Genomic DNA, 21331 nt, shown 5'->3' with positions numbered 1-21331 from the left:
CAGTAGTCTCGAGTAATAGATGGGGGGGGGGGGCATAACATCAGCTCTTTGCACAAGAATCAGGCAGAGGAGAACATCATAGGAGGGATACTGTACAGGCATCAAAGGGGCTATCACACTATACTCTTTCAAGAAGGTGTTGAGAATGCTGCAGCAGACACACACACACACACAAGACACGCACAAGAACTCCGAGAGGTGTTGTCTCTTAATGATGTCAGCAGGAAATGCCAGCGCTCCTGCAGATCAGAGGGATTTTCAGACGAGACAGGGGAGACCCAGTGAGACCCAACATCAAGCTATGAGGAAGACTGAAGGACACTGCCACGGAGCGTTTAATGGGACCACCGATAACACGCTTGCTGCTGGGTTCATGTCCCAGCTGCCCTGGCATTATCCGCTGGCATTTTAAGCAGAGACTCCTGCAGCCTGTGATGATGGGTACACGGGGGAGAGTGCGAGGGGAATCCCTGCTGCAATAACAACTTAAGACCCTCCCCAAGGACCAGTAAATTTTTGGCACAGCCTTCGCGAGTCGCGCTCATTCCCAAAAATCAGTGCGTCAATAACGCAATCATTTAAACGCAACGGAACAAATTTGTCATCGTTGTCGTATAACGAGAGAAATAAAACAGCCTAACATCCAAGTGAAGCATCTGACATCACTCATGTAAAGAAAATGGATCTTGAGCCTTGATGTCAAAACCCACAAATATTGCATCATTGATTTGAAGTTGAGCGCTTGGCTGATTCCCGTCGCTTCGTGTTGCTCACAGTGAGATTTTCTAAAGTTGATCCTTGTCTTAAAAAACAAAAACAAAAAACGATTCGTGAACGGAAATATTTGAGCTGAGCTCCGGTCTCTGTCAGAGGCACACCGGCAGCCCCCAGTTTGCGGGGGTACAGGCGGTCTCAACGGAACTCCCTACCTTCCACTTTGGTGAGGGTGAGCACCGGACTGTTGCAGGCGGACAGCGGGGCAACCCTTGCAGAGTGTTTCTTCATGATGATGAGCTCGGATGGGCAGAGCTCCGAACCGCTTCGACTACATCCCTGAGGCTGATTTGGTGCAGACACCAGACCTCTTGATGGGACCCTTGATGTTTCTAGAGCCGGTGTCCTGCTGTCTGTCCCCTCACATCCATCCAACCTCCTGTTTTTAATTTTTCTCTCTCTCCCTCTTCCCTCTCTCCCTCTCTACCTCTGTCGGATCCCCCCACCCCCTTCCTCCACTTCCCTCCCCAGATCTGCTGTATCCAGTGCGTCCTGGTCGGTCTCTCCTTCACGTACAGTTTGGAGATTGCTGCAATTCGCCAACGTCACGCAGCAATCAGCTTCATAACCACGTCCCACCGCCCATCCACCCACCACCCTTCGTCGTGAAACTCGGCTTTCCTCCCACACTCCCAGCAGCCGCGATCCCTCCGGGACAAAGCAAAGTCTGCATGGGAGTGAGTAGACGCAGTCGCTGACCCGGAGGTGTGCGTTAAAACTCTGGGCTATAAATGGCCTGTGTGACAGATATGATGGGACCAGTACAGTTTAAGTGGGAGGCTGGTGTGGGTGTGTTTAGTCTATAAAAACTGCAATTATAGCTCATGATTATAATTAAATAATATGATGTTTTTTCCCCTCTTGATGAAGTAAAATCCTCACAATTAAAGCTTAATGAAGCTTCCAGTATCTCTGTAATACAGCTTGCTGATGGGCTTTTAACGCGGTGGTTTTACACGCTCATGATTTTTATTTGTGATTTAGTTGTGAATTGCCTTTAAGGTTATGTAATCTCAAAATTGCACAGGGAATTGCATGTTTTTGCATTTACTGCAAACTTCTTAGGAGGAATGCACCCACCCAGTCTTTTCTTTTCTAGTTTCCCATCTCCCAACCATTCAGATACTGATGTGCTTATTGTGGATTGGTGTTGTCAGGGCTAATAATTAATAAGTTGCACTGATACCAAGCTGACATATCAGCGTCTGCCTAAGAAAACTAAGAACACTGTGATACCTACGTAAATGCACATGGTCTGCACCTGTTATTACATAGCCATGAATAAATTGCATATTATATTGTAGCATATCATTACCATATTAGCAGATAGGTGTACAAATAAACTGAGTGACCTAAGTTGTTCTCTCAATACTTCTTCTCTGTGCTTGTCACATCTATGATTTGATAAAGGCGTCACCGTTTGCATTCTTCTGATAACAGAAATGAGCCGAGGATATCTGGATTCTTCTTCAGGTGAACGAACGAGAGGCGCTGAAACCATTTCTAGTTCCTTGGACTCTTGTCTTTTTGATCTATCAACGACAAAACTTGGCTCTAAAGCCTGGAGTGACAATTCAGACTTGTGTGTGTTTCATAACTCTCTTAAACTGAAAGCTGTCTTTAAACTGCTGCTGTTGCAGCAGCTGGTCAGCTGAAATTGTGCCCCGGTGTATCTGTGTCATGTCATTCCATGTTTTGCTTGTGTTTTATTCCTGAGCAACCATTGGTGGATACGTCAGAGAAGAGCTGTCAGCGGTTCAAATTATCCAGCTCCATACTTATCAGAGAGTGCCTCTGATCCCTGTCACTATCAGAGTTAATGTCTTTGTAGACATACAAGTGTGTGTCTGCAGAGGCTCTTCATATGTAAGTGTGATCCAGCTAAAGGAAACTGTGCTGAATAATTCACTTTTTAGATCCACAGTCAAGCAACAATCCCTTGACCGTGGCTAACTAGGACAGGGAGCTCTAAAAACACTCTGCCCAGACGCATTCTGGCATCCCTCAGCAACCACTGGAAATGCTGCACTGGATCTACTGGATCCTTTACTATTTTCCACTGCTACACATACCTCCTGTGTTTGGGTTTGAAAAAGGGAAATGTCAGGGAGAGCGGATGAGGGCCAATGGATGAAGTGCAAGAGCTCACTGTGAATGAACTAAAAGAGCAGAACAGGATGCTTGATGGATAAACATTATAAACATGTCACCTGTGAATTATATTATTGTGTGTCACAGTAAAAATTTCCACAGCGTATATGTGTGTTTGTGGTGTGTGTGTTTAAGGCTCTGCAGCTGCCAGATGTCTTTGTGAGCTGATGTTTTCAGCTCTTGGTGCCTTTGTGTGTTAAAGACATGACGATTCAGAGACTATATACATGTTATTACCAATAGGAAAGACAGGGAGGTGGAAACAGGTGGAGTGGGTGAGATCATTAACAGATCCCAGTCAGTGACTCACAGACTTTTATCTGCAAACACGGAGGAGGATCAAACCAGTCCATGCTCTGAGACACCACATGACAACTCCCTCTCTCTAACAAACAATCTACAGCAATCAGTGTGCATGAGCTGTAACAGCATGTAAAAAGCCAAATCCTTTGAGGTCCTGTCCCTGCACCAACTCAGCCGTATGAATCCTTTTTATCCCTAAAAGAAGCAGATCCGCAAAGAGAGGCGATTATTCTTCCATGTACACAGGAATGTTCTAGTGTGCTCCAAAGAGCGGCTTGTACTTTTCTTCCTTTTGTTTATTTATGCTGAATAATGGGGGAAGCTACAGTAGCCATTTTCCAGCTCAAACAACACAGTTTAGCAGCACTGTGTGTTGAAAGATCAGGGAAATATTTGATCTAAAACAACATTAACACATACAGTAGTGTGCAAAAATCTTGAGCCTGCACTCATTTTTGTATATTTTGCTAAGAAATTGGGAAATACATGTAGCAAATTATTGAAACATAGTAGACAGTCACTGTTGTACCTCTCTCCTGAACTCCTCCATACTTATTGACAATCATTTAAAATTTGGATATGTCACAGATTTTACATCTAGCTCTTGCGTAATTTGGCATAACTCAGAATTTTCTCCCTCTTCTCTCACATCCTGTGTCAGGTATTCACGGGACTTTTTCCTGTTTCTTTTTTTCTTTGTTACTTTCAGATACTGCTCACTTGTTACTTAGGCCTGCCACTCCTTTTTTATCTTTCAGTTATCTGATGATTTTTTATGTTTTTGAAGGTCACACAGTGCACCATGCGAAGATATGCCAATTTTTAACTATTAGCTCTTCGGGAATCAATTGTTGGTGCAAAAATACTATTTTATGCCAGTTAAACTGTGCTACCTTTTAGCATTTTCTGTAGATTCAACTAAAGACATTGGAACAAACTGAGTGTTTTTGCAACAGGCTGCTTGTAACAAAGTGACTAATCAAAATTGGTTCTTTATTAAATTCCCTGTTATATATATGCACAACACCAGATCTTCCCTTGAGTTATGTTCCTTTTCATCCATCCTGCAGTCAATTTAGAATCAGCTATTAAACTAAGTTCATGCATTTCTTTGGACTGTGGGGTGAAGCTGGAGTATTTGGAAAGAACCCACACAGACACAGGGAGAAGATGCAAACGCATGAGTTTCTTCCTGTGAGGCAACAGTGCTAACCACCAAGCTACTGTGTGCCCTCTGAAAATAGTCAGGTACAGGAGCCAGGACGGAATATGAGTGAAAAAAACAGCATGTCCAAAGAAAAACTTCCAAATGTTTCTAGAAAGTCTGGGGGGTTACCACTTCATAAAATTACACAAAAAAAAGTCACCATTTGGAAGAAAAATATAAAGAAATGAGATACTGCATTCCCCCAAAAATGTGGTGGCCTTAGGGAAAACATCTACAGCTATGCAAGGAAGACACAGAAATCCAGCTGGAAGTTTTCCTTGTAGCCAGCAAAAATCATAACAGGAAAGTAGTTTGAAGCAGAATCTCTGGGGAACAAACTGACCTACCTTCATAACCAAAGGGCAGTTTTTGCTTTGGATTAAGATGAAACAAGAAGCAAATCTTTTGATTAACTCCCTACTTGATATAACATGTATTCACTCCTTTTACAGTTTCCAGACTGTGTAAACTTGGAGCTGGATGGGAAGGAGTAAAATGAGGTGGTGTGGAAATATATTTCACTGATAATGCATTCAAGTATTACAGCGGCAAGTTGGACTTGATATTGGAAGATGATTGACTCGGACTGCTAAAAGGTGTCCAAGAGTAAAAGTTTCAATGATTTCTTGTCTGACCTAAATAAAGTAACAGTGGCAGTACGAGTAAAAGTGCCCAGATTAATTTGTGCACAGCTGTTTTTTTTCTTACAGACAGTCCAAGCTGTTGTAGTGCATCTTTGCCAGACACTGCCAGAGTTGTTAACGGCATTTCCTTATCCAATGACACTGCAAACCCTGATTCAAAACAAATCAATTCCTTGTCTTCACATCATGAAAGCCTCAGTTTGCTGAAATAATAAAATAATAATAAAACTTTTTTCATTACAGGACAAAGTACTGAAAATAAAAACTGAATGAGCTGCCAGTATTGTAATTTTGCACTTTTATTTCTTGACATTTAAGCCAAAAGAGCTGCGCTGACATGTTTCTTTGGTTTAGTACAGCAGCATTTCCTAATAATGTAGAAAAGCTGAGACGTGCTTTTGAAATTGCACTTGTTTTCCTAAATATATATCAAGGATTAGTCATGTTGTTAAATGTCTTTACAACAAAAGTAAAGGAAAAAGGTGGAAAATGTTGCAAGTTAAACTTGCTGTGTTAGATGCCGTCACAGGGATGGTTCATGATTCAGCAGTAAACTGGATAATTTCCAGAGGTTCACTTTTTTGCAAACTTTTTCCACTTCATTAAAATGATCGAGCACAATCACAGTACACCCAAAGATAATGGGGTATAGACACACACATACAAAACAAACAAAAAATAGGACAATTAAATTTAATGTTGCCATAAATATTAATGACTCATTATTATTGATGTAAAGTACTGGCTGTGTTTTCGTTCTTTGTTTCCTTTTTTTTTTTTTTAAATCTTCCCATTTCTGTCTCCCAGGGGACTTCTGACTCCTGATTATCAGAGAAGAATACGGGGCAAAGCAGCAAACATAGAGGCTGGGACTTCATTACAAACCTGAAAGAGCATGTCTTGCTATGCAATAATACCTCCCAGGGTGTGGAAACAGAAGATGAGGTTGTGGCATAGAGTCCTAAATAACAGCTTGTTCCCAGCACTGGAAAGGTCAAGTCAAATTAACTTTCCCTCTTCTGAGGTCCTTTACATCTTCAGAGAAAGACACAGCTCATCTCTAAAGGCAAGTGGCTGTCGAGGTACCGCAAACAGTGGCAATTCACAGGATTAATGGCCTTAGTGGGGTCCTCTGAGAATTAGAAAACCACTGCCAAAACCACTTTCCCTGTTTTTGTGACACTGCAGAGCTACTTGGCAGCACAGGCTCGCGCTGGTCTTTCACATAATCTCAGATACACCCTTGGGACTATAAATCTCTGCTGCCATAGTGTAACTGATAACACAGCTGCAGGGACATTTTTGTTAAAATACAGACTGAAAGTCATTGAAAATATGTGTTTACACAACACATAAATTCAAAATGATTTTTAATGGATTTTGCAAATCCCTTGTTGCCTCGGTGCATTGCAGTCTTATTGCTTTTCTTTCTCTATGCAGGACAAAAGCGCCATAAATATTTCATGATAGAATAAGCAATAATATTCTGATCCAGCGCTTCCACATAATTAAGCATCTGTGGTGTTGCCATCCACAGTGTCTGGCACTCCCCACAGTAGCAATGTGTGTGCAGTCTGAGAGTATGCAAACACAACATCTTTCTTCAGTGGACTTGTTCAGTTTTTGGCTGGCAGGATGATTTGTTTTACTGAAGTTATGGAAAAATAATCATAGAGTTTGATAAAAATGGATAGAACTAATAACCCATATTCTCACATGTGACCTTGATTATCCTATTATCCTGATAGCAGGTTAGTTCTTTATCTATTTACGATTACATCAAAGCTGCCAAATTACATAAAAATTCAAATATATTTACTTTATTCGTTTAATTTCTCAGCAGCTTATTAGTGCCCAATAACATTTGCAAACCAAAATTAACAGTCTGACTAGCACTTTGCAAAGGTTGTAAACAGGTGAAAGAGATTATGACCTCCAACCACTCAAAACACTGTCGGAAGACAGAGAGCCAGACGGGGAGGCACTTTAAAATGTGGGACTACCTCTTAATTACAACCACAGCTAATAAAGTCCGTCCGCATCTCTTAAATGCCGTCAAGTTGTACCACCCAGTGATAGCACTTGTAATCACACTCTGTCCCGGTGGCCCACGCTTAATCAGGAAGAGTGAGTCTCCTTTAAATTTACATCCCACCAGAGGAATCAGCTCCTGCCAGCACATTTCTCCTTCCTAATTAAGGATGTTTCAAGTTCACCACATGTTAAGTGTAAAAGTCTTATTTGTGGTGCAGCTGTGCACGAACACCAAAAGGTTTTATAATCCTGTAAACAGCCCAGCACACTGGGCAGTGGTGAAACACGAAGGATTTGGGCCACTACTACATGTTTATGCCAGTTAGGAAAATTGACACTGATGCTAAGGCAGGTATGTTGAAGGTTACTTGTAAATGTAACTTGAGTCTTATCCTTATTAATACATAATTGGTCTTGCCTTGTCTTAAAGACCTCATAGTACTATTTCATTTCAGTAGAGCACTCCACTCTCAGACAGCGGGCTTACTTGTGGTTCCTACAGTATTTAACAGTGAAATGGAGGCAGAGCCTTCAGCTTCAGGCCCCTCGTCTGTGGAAACACCTCCTCCTTTGGATTCAGGAGACAGACATCATCTCTAAAGTTTGGGATTAAAACTTTCCTTTTTGTTAAAGCTTAGGGCTGGGTCAGGTGTCCCTGAATCCTCCCTTAGTTATGCTGAAACTGCTGAGGGCACTGAGCCATTGACCCTCCATGCCTTTTTCACTACTTTGCATTTAAGCATTAGTTATTGCTCATATCTGGCTCTCCTCCACACACTGTCTCCCTCGCCTCATGCCCAACCAGTCACAGGAAATGGCCCCTCCCTGAGCCTGGTTCTGCTGGAGGTTTCTTCCTTTCAAAATGGAGTTTTTCCTTCCCACTGTTGCCAAGTGATTGCTAATAGGGGGTCATGTTATTTTTGGGGGTTTTCTCTCATAATTTTGTAGATTCTTTATCTTACGATATAAAGCCTTCAGGCAACTGCTGGTGTGATTTGACATTATTAAAAACAAAATTGAATTGAACTGAACTGAATTGAATTTATATTGTTTCACCTACATAACGACCCATCTGTTATTTACACATATAATAAATGTGACAGACAGTGACAGGAATAAAACAAGCATTCATCTTTTTATGGCAAACATCAGTGAAATCAAGAACAGGATATAAGAGATGCAGTAGGCATCGTAATGTTGGTTCAGCTTCAATTTCTGCTTCAGGTGTGTAGCCACTAAGCAGGATGTAAAGAAGGCATTTTTGAGGGTTGAGCTTAATATTATTAATGAGATCACTGTTATTATTCTCATTTACAGAAATATTGTGCACCTGTTTTAATGGCTTTCAGCACCCGGTTCTATCATCCTAGTCTCTAACTGCCATCTTCATCACATTTCTTAACAAAGCTACTGATGAAAAGAGCAGGTTCGGTTTGAGGTTACCTCACCACTGCGCGAGCTCTGGTTTCATCATTTGCATGATTGTATTTGCTTCCTCTGCTCGAGGAAGTTATTTAACCATGACACACTACATGAGCAGAGACTTTAATCCTTGTACCACGCTTACCGGTTAGAGTGAGAAGTTTCCCTTAGGAGATGGTTTATGTCTGCTGAGAAAGATATTTTACCTCCACTAAATGGCACTGGCTCCCTCTGTTGTCAGGTTACAGTATGATTAATTCCTCTCTAAGCCTTACTGGGTAGCTTAGCTGGGGGAAAAGTAAACTTTGGGACATGTTAAACTGATTTTCAGTTTAAACCCGTCCGGTGTTTAATTGGGGAAAAAAAAAGAGAAAAAACAGAAAAAAAATTTTTTAATGCATTTTCATTTTCCGAGCTGTCACCAGCTATTTTTGCCGAAGCTGCTCTTCTTTTGACTGCACTTATCCCGCAGTGCTTGAAATTATTCAGATTGCTCTAAATTGCTGTAATTACGGGGCAGCATTTCCAAAAGCATCTCATTGCCACTTGCATTCATATCAGGCTGTTACCCAAACCGGAAACGTGTGGGCATGAAATTCTAAAACATTATTATACATGAGCCTTTATTAAGCATAAAACTGTTAAAAAATTGAATATTATTTCAAGGCTATGAGCTCTTACGCCAAAGCTAAGTCTCTAAATGCATGCACCAAATAGCATATTTTGTATATAATGCTGCCATGTAATATTTTTAAATTCCCGTTTTAATGTATAAATAATAAATGAACTGAAAATATTGAGACTAGCCTGCTGATAACAGTTGTTTAGACGCTCAGTAACATGCTCACGTTGCAAAGTGCTCCTCGCGCCTGCAGGGGGCACTGTGACCACGTCTACTCGCTGATACATAAATGACACTTGCTCAAACTGTGGATGAAAAATGACCAAGAAATCCAAATACAGCCCAGCAGTGGAGAAGAAAAAAAAGTGGAATAGCAGTAATGAAAGGTGATGAACTGACCCACATACACAAGAAACAGCAGACAGAGACACACACACATATAACCTGTACACTTTACTTGTGTAAGAACCAATAAACACCTTTAGCACATGGTGAAGAAAAGACAAGATCCTAAATTAATACACACACGCACACACAGGTAAAAATAGTAACAAAAGCCATGTCAGCTCTTTGTACTCACTTTCTTGTCCTTTCTGGGGACACGGTTAAAGCTCTGTCATGCTGTGAGGGAATCACTCCAATTTTGTATTTGAGGGTTTGTGTTTCTTTCTCTTTTCCACCAGACATTGAGGTGAGGTGACATAAAGGCTACAGAGACTCCAGATCGACACAATAAAACAGAGGCAGATGAATTTTAATGAGTTTCTATAAATGGAAAACAGTTATATACATATAATAAACGATAACCTTACAGCTTTCAGTACCAAAAAAGAACATAACGTTAGACTTTACTCTATTGGCAGCCAAATGTGATATTAGCAAAATGAATTTAAAAGGTCAAACAGCTTAATTGAAACAGCTTGACACAGTAGATGTTAATCAAATGTTGCACATACTGTATGGTTGCAGCACAGTCTGGCACAGAGAAAAAAGCAATATCACACTGCAGCTCCAGAGACAATTCATGTTTGTATTCACCTTTTCATGGGTTTGCTTATTAAAAAAAATAGAATCACCAAGTTGCAGTTGAATAAAAGATTCATTATAACATGAATAGAGTTTGGCAAGTCGAATTTCAAAATAAGGCTTTGCTGACTGTCTTTTATCCCCAGAACTTTTGATATAGTTTTATTGATCCCTCAAGCATAAAGCATAAGCATTTTACCCTCTCTCTCTAATTTGACATGCAGCACTGAAAAACTGGGAAACCACAGTCGATTCAAAGGGTTGCAGAAGGCATGAGGAGTTATTTATGTCTCCTCGACACTTATAGGCAGGTGATCAAACCCCAAACATGCAAATTATAAAACACCCTGGCTCGCTGCCAGTCATATCCTGCACATCGGCTTTAAATGACAGTGACAATCAGCGGCTAAGCCTAGGATCCTGCATATGAAATGGAGAACCTGTTTAAAACTTTCACTCGGTGCTCCGACAGAAACAGCCTTTAACATGAGACCTTAGATGAGGGATTCAACTAATCTTCATCTTTGTTCCAAATGGCGCGATGGAGACTCCTGACAGCTGTGCGCGCATCCTCGGCACAAAATGAGAATAATAGTGAAACAATACACCTGAGACTCTACACCTCAATTACACCCAGATTTGGTGATTTTCTTGAACGTAATTGAGCCTGACAGACTCACACAAACTGGGCATAGGGCTCTATCGTCTGTGGTTAATAATGCAAAGACGGGGAACAGGCTCAAACAACAGAAAGCAGCAGTTAAAAACAGTTGTCAGTTGCAGCAGCGACAATATAATAGCCTTTTCCAGGGAGGGAAAAGTGTTTTCTTGTTAGAGACCAAACGAAAAAAAGAGATTTATTATTTAGCTTCTGATCTGTTAGTCTTTGTCTTTGAAGTGTTGATTAGTTGCCGGGTCCAGCTAGATCGCTTTCACCACTGATCAAACTGGTTTTCTGAACACTAGCAAAACCTATCATCCCATCCACTACAGCAGAAGGTGTTTGGAGAGCCTTCAAAAGACCAGCAGGTGTGCGTGCTGTCATCAGTGTAATATTCACACTCTTTTTCTCCTCCAGCTCCCCTTTTTCACTCCAACCTCAAACACCGAGAGCAGCCAGTCAGTGAGTGAGCAGTCAGTGCTGGACAAAAATAGAGCTCGATGCCTTTGTGTTCCCATAGCTGTAAAATGCACAGCTTTGTGTGCGTGTTATAGCATTTATGGAGGAGCTGCTTTCTTCATCAGCTGCTGATGGAGTTTCCTAAATGAGGCAATTCATCCTTCAATTGAAAGTAGATCTTATTACAGGGTAGTCTCCTCATTATAAGCGTAGCATAAGAAAGATATGCGAAAAATATCATGTTTCATTCTTTGCAGTAATTACCCTGGATTCAAGGGTGGAAAGGAAAGAGAGGTGCGCTGCATTTCAGGGCTTATCTGATTTTCAGACCATTTACGCCATTTAGCCAGGATATATAATGATCATATTCAAGCTGGGGAAATGTAAAACTCTTATTTAAAAATAGCAGACAACTCAGTAAACTCAATAGCCTGTCATAAACACTATGCTCCTCACTAATTCAATGCACAAATCATTAAACTGATATAATCTAAAGTTCTCTAGGAAAATGGGAAATAGGTGCAGCATTTTGCTGGAACCTATATGGAAATACAGAATATAAATAAGGCAAAAACACTGAATCTCTTAGCCAAGCTTTCTTGTAGTTTCTTTAAGTAGTCTTCAGGAATAGTTCTCCGGGCTGCTTGAAGGACATTCAAAGCTCTTCTTCGGATGTTGTCTGCCTTTTCTTCCTTTCTCTGTCAAAATGATGGCACACTGATTTAATAATGTTGCACTCCAGGCTCTGGGGAGGCCAGTCCATCACTAATACTAATATTGCTACACTGTGGGGGTTTTCCCCCCAGGTATGTTTTTACTGCATTGGCAGTATGTTAGGGATCATTGCCATGCTGAAAATTTAAGCTGTTGCCCATTAAATGCTTTCGAGGTGGTGTTCCATTTAGTGTTGTGGAAAAATCTACCATACATACTAACAAATGTTTGAGCCAGAAATTTCATATTGGTATTCATCACTCCACAAGACTGTTATTTCCATCCAGTTCTTGTGTAATTTGCAATACCTCGCCCTTTTCTCCCTGATTTCCTTCCTTAAGAACGACTCAAGACCATTTCTGACGAAGCTTCAGCAAACAGTAGATGGATCAACTGAATAGCAGATCCCTGGAGGTGTCCCACGTATTTCTTGAGTTCATTTTAGATACTGTTCATCTGCTATTTCTCCTTTGTCCACATGGCACGCCAATATATGAAGCTTTTCGCTAATATCATTCTTTAGGACTCTCCTTCATGCCCGTTAAACTGTCTTATCTTTGTCATTTTTCATAGGCTTCACTAAATAAACATGCTTGTTTGCAGGTATTTAAATATACAATTTAACATTGGTTCTTTGCTAAGTTGTCTGTTAGGTGTAGACACAAGATTGGTCCGTCCTTTGAGTTACTTTTTCCATGCTTGAGGGATTCATAGGTCAGTGTTAAGTTGTTTAACGAAGGAAAACAAAACTCAAATTCCTCTGAAAATGGTCAGGTACAAGAATTAGACTGAAATGAGTGAAAAGTAGCCAATGTCCAAAGGAAAAATGTGGAAAAAACCCTCTATAAGCTTGGAGACCTATTGCTCATGGCCACTTTAAAAAGTTACAAGATAGTCTGATTCCTTGGAAACAAAATCTAAAGAAATTAAGGCGTGAGACTTTTGCACATTTCATTAAATGTTACCATATTTATTCTTGATCAGGAAACAATAATAGCAGCAAATTCTCAACACAGTTTTCATCCTGTGAACTGATCTGTCAGAGTACTGGTTTTAAATGACGGTGTGATTCTTGGGCAAATGGAGGCTTTTGCTTTCTTTGATTTGAATAAGCAATCTGATTAAGTAGCTGCTCTGTACATGTAGTGGGCTGAGAGATGTGGACCAGTCAGTTCCCTGAGGGTAGAGGAGGTTTAAGCCTTCCTGGCTCCTTCTGCGCTCCCCCATTGGCTGTCAGTTCTGATCCACGTCCGCAGCTCCTTTAATTGCCTGATTTCCTGACCCAGCGTTGGATACTTTGTGCGCTGAGGGCTGGAAGGCTATAATAATGACTTATAGTGACATGCACGGGGAAGATTCACTCCCTCGGCTATCGCATCTCTCACCATCCAACTATAGCCCCATTACAGACCTCTTAATTTAATACTTAAATCCTCCCATTATGCTATAGAAGAGTGTTTCTCACAGAAAATTGACTTTCTTGGAAGACACCAAAAAGTTTCAGTTCAGATGAAACCATCTGAACCAAATCAAGGAAGATACTTTTTTAATCCCCCTGTGCAGACTTTGGATAAAACTGAATCTTTCTGCATGTTTTAAAGACAACTGAGATGCACTGATATTGCTTTAATCACAGTACAGATCATTTTCTTTCAATTATGTATTAATATACTGCACTGAGACTTTAAAGCACAGCAACACTCATAAAAACCAGTCATCTGGGGAGTTTTCAAAGCTTACATTGGGTTATCGTTCATCACTGAGAAACTCATTGAGGAACCAGGGAGATAGCTGGATGTCTGGTGGCTCATAGCTTCTAGAGTCCACAGAAAATCAACTGCTTACACTCACTCATTAGTGATACTCCTGCGAGCGTGCCAATAATCTGTGAGATGGAAGAGGAGATTGAGAGACTTGCCTTGACAGCAGCATGCTCCTTATAAGTGCGATTCTGATGTGGTATTACATCTGTATAATCTTATCTATTTCAGTTTACCACCGCCATCCTTCTATTTAATTTGAACCTTTCGGCTGGTTGAAGTCCAAACTTGTAATACGGTAATTAGATCTCGTTCTAAGCAGGCCATAAAACCAAAATATCGCTTTCAAAACAGATTAAAGGCGCTGCCTGTGCAGTGCTCACTGATGATTATTCCCCTCTGAACAATTTTAGACAAAAGGAATCAGATGTCAAATGTTTTTCCAGTGATAAGCGGTGATCATTTTCTCTTGCAGAGACTGGCCTATCATAGCCCGTGGCCTATCACACGTTATGCAGGGTGTATAGGAGGTCTCTATCATCTAGATATAGAAATAGATTCATCCCGTTAGTCTTTATTGTTGCTATTCTTCCAAAGCACGCTCTTTTTCTCTGACAGATCTGTTCAGGCTTTTCGTGGCTTTTGTTCCTCTCTTAGGAAGCAAGTCTGTCTCACACATTCACAAGTAGCTTGCACATTGAGTATCATCAGGTAACACTGGAAGGAACAGTTTGACATTTGGTGAAATGTGCTTACTCGCATTCTTCCTAAGAGTCAGGTAAGAGGATTACCCAAACGGATGTCTGTGTAAACAAATCTGTACAAAACACAGAGGCAGGAAAATGTGGGGTTTTATGCCTAGGTGAAAAAAAAGTATGCAAATTTCCCAAAATGTCAAACAAGTCCATTAATCCTGGGATTGAGAAAAGTGACAAAGAGCGAAGCTGCTTCATTGTGAATAGTGATGTACAGTGTTAGCATGAAAAATTATCCGTCAGCTGCAACAGCTTCCTTGTGCTTTCACTGTAATGTTTTATCCCTGCTTCCCCCCGGGCTGCACGATTACAACCCTCCAGCCCCAGAGCACTAACTGTCCGCCATCTTTTAAAGACAACAGAAAGCACAGCTAAGACCAGCTGATACATGAACATTGTGCCAAATGAGTCTGTTTACCAGACCTTGCAGCATTCATAGCTGTTCTTTCCCTTGCAAAAGACCACAATACATGCATTCAAGTGTCATACTGTATGCTGAGATCAACAGCAGTGATGGTACGGACCAGTTTCTCTTTAAGAGTAAAGTCTAAGCCAGATGAACCTGTGGCTGGGAGTGGCTGGACTTCAAGTTTCAAGAGTATATCACTGACATTTGTGCAATAAAACTGCAGCTCTCTCTCTGTTACAAAGAAAGCTTCAGTCACAAATACATTAACATATATAACAAATAACTTCCAGACACATTAAATAGGTAAATAGGAAAGAGGTGTACGCAGATTTTGCATGATTACAGTGCCAGAAAATAGATAATAGTGCATTTTTTAAAAGGTTCTTTAGTTTTGTGGATAATCATGCACCATAAACTATATGGCCATGGCTTTGTGCATCTTTGCTACCAGCAAAGTCTTGTATCTGGACCGTATGTAATCCAAACATATAACGCCCTCTGGTATGGTAAAGCGATGCCGAGTGTGTCAATGCCACGCTAAGGTCAGTCAATAACTGGTTCAGTCGTTGGGCATTTTTAAGTTGCTTGTAAATCAGCAATGCTGCCAAATAAAAACTACAGATCCATTATGAAATACTGTATTTTTAATCTGTATAATAAGGTTTGATGTAACTGTGCTCTCAAAACTAGGAGAACCTGTGCAGATACTGAACCCCAGGATGCTCTACGTATGAATGTGTGTGAATGTTAGATAGGAAAAAAATTCTTATGAATGAGTGGATGAGACACGTTGTATAAAAGTGCTCAAGTAGAGTAGAAAAGCGCTTTATAAGAACCGGTCCCTTCACACAGTCTTGATTGCAATGATGCAGTCTCACAGCCCGATGTTAATGATCAACAAAGTTGTATCCATTTCTAACAAACAGTTAAATACTGACCGTATATCTGCAGCAACACATCAGTTTAGCACACTCAAGCACAATATTACTATTCGCTTACTTAAAGTGATCATAATCAGCTATGACCTTTAAAAGCTGTCCCTTTATCATGCTGAAATACTTCATGCAATTTATCAACATCGGTGTTTATTCCCGGGGACAAAGTATCAGGTTTAAAACAAACACAAATTAGAACTTGAAAATGAGTCATCAGCTCTTTGCTGTGTGCCTCTGGTTAACGTGACTCACTAATGCAGATGAGAGGAGCGCTGACCCTGGAGAAACTGCACAGAGTGTGTAGATAGTGTGCTCTCAACAGTGTTCAGCAGATTCGCTGCCCTTTGTTTTGATTGCTGGCGGTAAACGGGCTCGTTTCGCATTTTCTGCTTATTGGATAATTACCTTGTTTTTGGTGTAGATGACACACATTACTGCATGTTTTTCCACTGATAAAGCCTTAATGCTTGCACACAGCTGATCTTTGAAGCAGACTTTAGTGTGATGCTGAGAAATGATGCATGCAGCTGCCAAGTGTTGCTGGGAATCCCCCCATGAGAAAGAAAAAAAGAGTCAGGGAGGGGGAAGGTAGGAAACTCTAAACTGAGATTAAGCAGGTGTGCAGGACAAGTAGGCATTTATAGATTTATGACAGTATTAACTGTGGTCCTGCTCCTGGAAGCTGGCTAAAAATATACCTCCACATGTAATATATTTATCTACAGTATTATCTTTAGGCCACTATACTCACAAAAGAAGGTTTTCAAAACTCTTGCAATATTTTAGTACATACACAAATATATTTATTATTTTGTGATTCCACTTCTAAAAGTGCATCCTTTCCTTTTACCTCTCTTATCCTAAGGAAAATAACTTTTTAACCATGTTTATTAGTTGGTTGATACTTTAGTTTTCCTCTTATTTTTAGGCAGATAGTCTGCATGGCTAGTACAAAAAAAGGTCAATTCCAGGTCTGCAATGAAATGCAATGACGATGTGCAAGCGGCTTGAACCTGCATTCCTTCTAATATGCAGCAAAGAGCACTTATCTGGTTGCGAAAGCACAGTTTTATGTATTTTTTGTTAGAAAGCACATTAGATCTCACTTTATTGCCTCAGTAAACACGTTTCTCATATGTTTCTATGCTAGATTAACATATTAGACCGCCAGTGGGTGATGTCAGGGTGACTACAACTATCTTTTATATAAAATCTAAATTTTGCAGTTTATAGAGTACATAGCTGTTTGATCCATTAAAACAAATTAATAAATAAAAATAATAATAATGACTTTATTTATATAGCACTTTCAAAATCCATGTGACAAAGTGCTTTACAAGAGCAACAGAATAAAACAAAAGTGCATATGGTGCTAAGAGGTCAGGCGTGTAGCTGGGAGCAAGGCCACGTAGGGTCTCAAAGATAATCAATGTATTAAAATTGATTCGGAAACAAACTGGCAGACAGCGTAAAAACACCAAAATGGGAGGGGCAGTGATGTAATACCATCTCTTTGTTCTAGTTAAAAGCCTGCCAGCTGCAGTCGTTCAACAGATTTTCTGCTAAGGCGCGAAAAAATAAAAGCACGTACGAGCACGTTCGTGTCTCTAAGTGTTTCAAAAAAGATTGGATTTTTAAAAAAATATTCCAAAGATGATAAAAAAAATACAACTGTGTTAGTTGTTTTGCAACCAGCTTGAAAGTTTTCCTCAATTTTTTTGAGACATACTTCTCTTCCATGTATGTAACTAACTTCTCCGAGTCATTGCTGGATTTTACGGCACTTTTAGGCCTGACTGTAATAAGAAAGTGAGCACTGGGGAGAATAATGTGGTGATCATGCAAAACCGGCAGAAAATTAAAGGAATCTTTGTTTAATGTGACCGAGAAATGGAAAGAGGTGAGAAAAGAGGCCGCAGGATATTACCCAGTCCAGGACTTTTATAACTAGATATAACACTGCTCCCTAAAACCACAGGACTGATATATAGAAGGAACTTCTTCCTTTCTAAGTTTTCCACACTTTCACTCTTGACTCTTACATCTGTGCCAAGCATCAAGATTAAATTCCAGTCTTGTTTTTAATGAGGCACCAGTTTTTTTAATGATGTCTAAAGGCAATGAGCAGAGTGAATGGAAACACAAGTCCAATGTATCAACATGTTGTGGTTTGGAGAAGTTACTGAACCGTTGTGTTTGTGTGTATCAGTGTTACGAGCTGCCATCTGTATTCATCTTGTATATCAAGCTGCCCAAAATAAGCCTCCTAATTACTTGCACAACCCCATTTACACTTTGCTCTTCCGGCTCCCAGGCACTGCTCTTCTGTGGCCAGCGCAGACAATGATGCACTGTGCAGAGCCACAGCAGACCCTGGATTAATTACGCAGAGGTAGGAGTCATCATTTCCCAACTTCTAATTAAGAGCAGATAAAAGGAGTGAGAAGAAGAAAGGGCTGACAGCAGAACGGATTTGGCATTCAACTGGCAGGATTTCCATTACAAGGAAGAGCGAGCACTGAGAACCGAGCACTACAGCTGTACTTCAGTTTGGGCTGTTGTCATCAGGATTAATTCTTTAAAACACAAGCACCAACAACGACAGCTATACAGCTACACCGCACATGCATGCAATACATTTGAAACTCTCTCCTCTCTCTGAGTCCCTCTGCATGAAGCACCAAATCCTAACACTATACTATGTCAAAACCCACTGGACCTGCACACTCATTTACTCCTCTGCATCCACCACTTCTCTGCAGTAATCTGCACCACTTTGGATGACACTGAGAGCAGAGACAAGATTGGATTTTCTTTCTTTTTTTTCCCCATCTTCAAAGTGTTTCTTCAGTAGCTGAACTGCAGCGCCACCCGTTCAATAAGCACAAGCTGGACTTCAGGAGCAGGTGTGTGATGATCTATGCGTCCTCCTCAATTATGGATGCGATGTTACGCAAGAGGAGCTGCATCTACTGTACTGGAGATGGTAAAAAGCCAAAAATACACTTGTTCAGGGGAGCTTTTGCTTGCAGCACTTGGGCGCAATGTAAGACTAGAAACATTCGAGTCAACGTATGTTTTGTTGAAAGACAGTAGGGACATTGTTTTGCGCGGGGACAGCAATTTGAAACTTTTGGCTGTAGCCCAATTAGATCATGTTGGACCAAAATAAAAAATGTGTTCCTGATATATTCCAACAGAATCAGGCCAAAAAACTGTGTTAAAAATACACATACCTTGTTTTAAATAAGGACAAACTGTCAGAAATGTCTCTCGGACTGAATAGTGAGCCAGTTCTTTTTACTCTTCATTTCTCAGTCTCTTTGGCTGACTGAGAGCCGAGCGGGGTAATTTGCTGTTAACTGCTGGTACTCCTGCAGACACAATGCCTCTGCTGCTTAGGTAATTTGTAAGACTGCACTGTTATAGATTCTTAAATACCCAGAATTGTAGCAAAGCCCACTGCGCATGCCAACAATCCCACTGTAGCAACATGCCAGATTTTGACATTTGCACCACAACGATCTAATAGTTGCTTCAAACTCATAAATACTGTACATGCTCCACTGTTAGACCATTTACATAATAAAATAATAAATATGTCATGATTTTAAAGTCCTCTGGGTATCTAGGTTTTTTATAGTGTGTTCTATGTTATGCATATCACTAAAACATGTAGCAGTGTTTTAATAATGAATGCACTAAAGAAGAAGAATAGTTCACAGAAGAAGCTGTGCAGGGTACCCAGTGTTTACCCAAGCACTGCTCTGCTGCCCTCTCATTTCCTGTTACCCATTTATGCTTCTTTGTGGATGACTTCGTATGTGAACAGGCAGAAATTTAATAGTGAATCTGTAAACAGATGTTCTCCTTTGACTGAGCATGATCACGACCCGTTCCACTTGGCACAGAGAATAAAATATAAAAAATCTGTTTTCATTTATTCATTTTTTCCAGCTAATTATTGACTTTCCCAGAGTACCTTTCAAAATTCTAAGACAAAACCTTAAACCCGTTTTACTCATCTGTGGACAAGACTTCTACATAAAAATGAAGACTGACTAAATCTGATCAAAACCTGCATTGCTCTGCATCTAAGAATGATGCCAAGTGGCTTATTCTTTTAAACTGGAAGTCTATCTCTCCAAGCACCTTATCACACTGGATTAATGAGATGGTATATATAAATATATATTATAATGATCCAAAACAAACCAGCAAGTCCACCTGTGAATGGTTCAAAACATAGAAGGCTTGGGAGGCGGGCCTTAAATGTGATTGAGTTGCTTTGATATGACCTTAAACAAGTCGTCCATCCTCAAAAACCCTTCAATGTGACTGAATTCAAACAATTCAGCAAAAAAGACTGGGCCAAGGTTAGGACAACCAGTTATTAGGCTTAGGGGACAGTTACTTTTTCACATCTCTATCTCTACTTTTAAGATTAGGCTTAAACTTTCCTTTTTGCTAAAGCATATAGTTAGGGCTGGACCAGGTGACCCTGAATCCTCCCTTAGTTATGCTGCAATAGACGTAGGCTGCCGGGGGATTCCCATGATGCATTTAGTTTTTCCTTTCCAGTCACCTTTCTCACTCACTATGTGTTAATAGACCTCTCTGCATTGAATCGTACCTGTTACTAATCTCTGTCTCTCTTCCACAGCATGTCTTTATCCTGTTTTCCTTCTCTTACCCCAACCGGTTGCAGCAGATGGCCCCGCCCCTCCCTGAGCTGGTTCTGCCAGAGGTTTCTTCCTGTTAAAAGGGAGTTTTTCCTTCCCACTGTCGCCAAAGTGCTTGCTCATAGGGGGTCATATGAATGTTGGGTTTTTCTCTGTATGTATTATTGTAGGATCTACTGTACAATATAAAGCACCTTGAGGTGACTGCTGTTGTAATTTGGTGCTATATAAATAAAATTGAATTGAATTGAACATATGGCCAGGTGGGTTTGGACAACTTAATAGATGAAATAATGTCTTCAATGTCAATACTGTCGTGGCGGTCACAACATCTTCAGTCGCCTCTATTTTAGTGTCTGGCAGTGTCGGGGTGTTTTTTATGCTGTGGCAGGATAAAAATCAATCAAAAAAAAGTTGGACTGCACCAATTCTGGGGCGACATCACTGCTGACGTGCAAAATGTAATGGAGAGTTGCCAATGCCAGTTTTTTCCCCCATTTTTGTTGGTTCTTGCGTCAGTTCTTCATCACAGCAGCTTTGAACATGTTTCCAACAACAAATTGGTGAAATGACAAAGTCTGTAAATTGTCATTTGCAGATAGATCTATATGAACAGGGATGATATCAGCTGATATCAAAGTCTGGTCCCTACATTGATGCAACCTAAGGATAAGTACACTATGTCTATTTTTTGCTTTGTTGATTGAAAACTGCATTTACTGCATTTACGCCTTCCATCATTTGTTGAACACTAATGTGGAAAGGAAATCTTT

At 40.4% G+C, this 21331-nt stretch overlaps 1 protein-coding gene across 3 annotated transcripts in view; it reads right to left on the bottom strand.

Annotated features, from left to right (window-relative positions):
* The window catches only part of slc35f3b (solute carrier family 35 member F3b), a 54874-nt gene that overhangs the window by 23218 nt on the left and 10325 nt on the right, over positions 1–21331 (bottom strand). Inside the window, exon 1 of one of the 3 annotated variants that reach the window (XM_005915471.3) lies at positions 930–20400. The exons of the other annotated variants lie outside the window; for them this stretch is intronic. Coding sequence (XP_005915533.1) covers positions 930–1005 — 76 coding nt within the window. The 5' untranslated portion in view covers positions 1006–20400. Of the gene's footprint in view, positions 1–929; positions 20401–21331 lie in introns of those variants that run through there. 3 annotated transcript variants of the gene reach the window in all.

Source organism: Haplochromis burtoni, unplaced genomic scaffold (assembly GCF_018398535.1).
Source record: "Haplochromis burtoni strain Fernald_Lab_line unplaced genomic scaffold, NCSU_Asbu1 Contig_12, whole genome shotgun sequence".
Taxonomy (NCBI): domain Eukaryota; kingdom Metazoa; phylum Chordata; class Actinopteri; order Cichliformes; family Cichlidae; genus Haplochromis; species Haplochromis burtoni.
The sequence above is the reverse complement of the archived record's forward strand: the minus strand, read 5'-3'. Positions and strand labels throughout refer to the sequence as shown.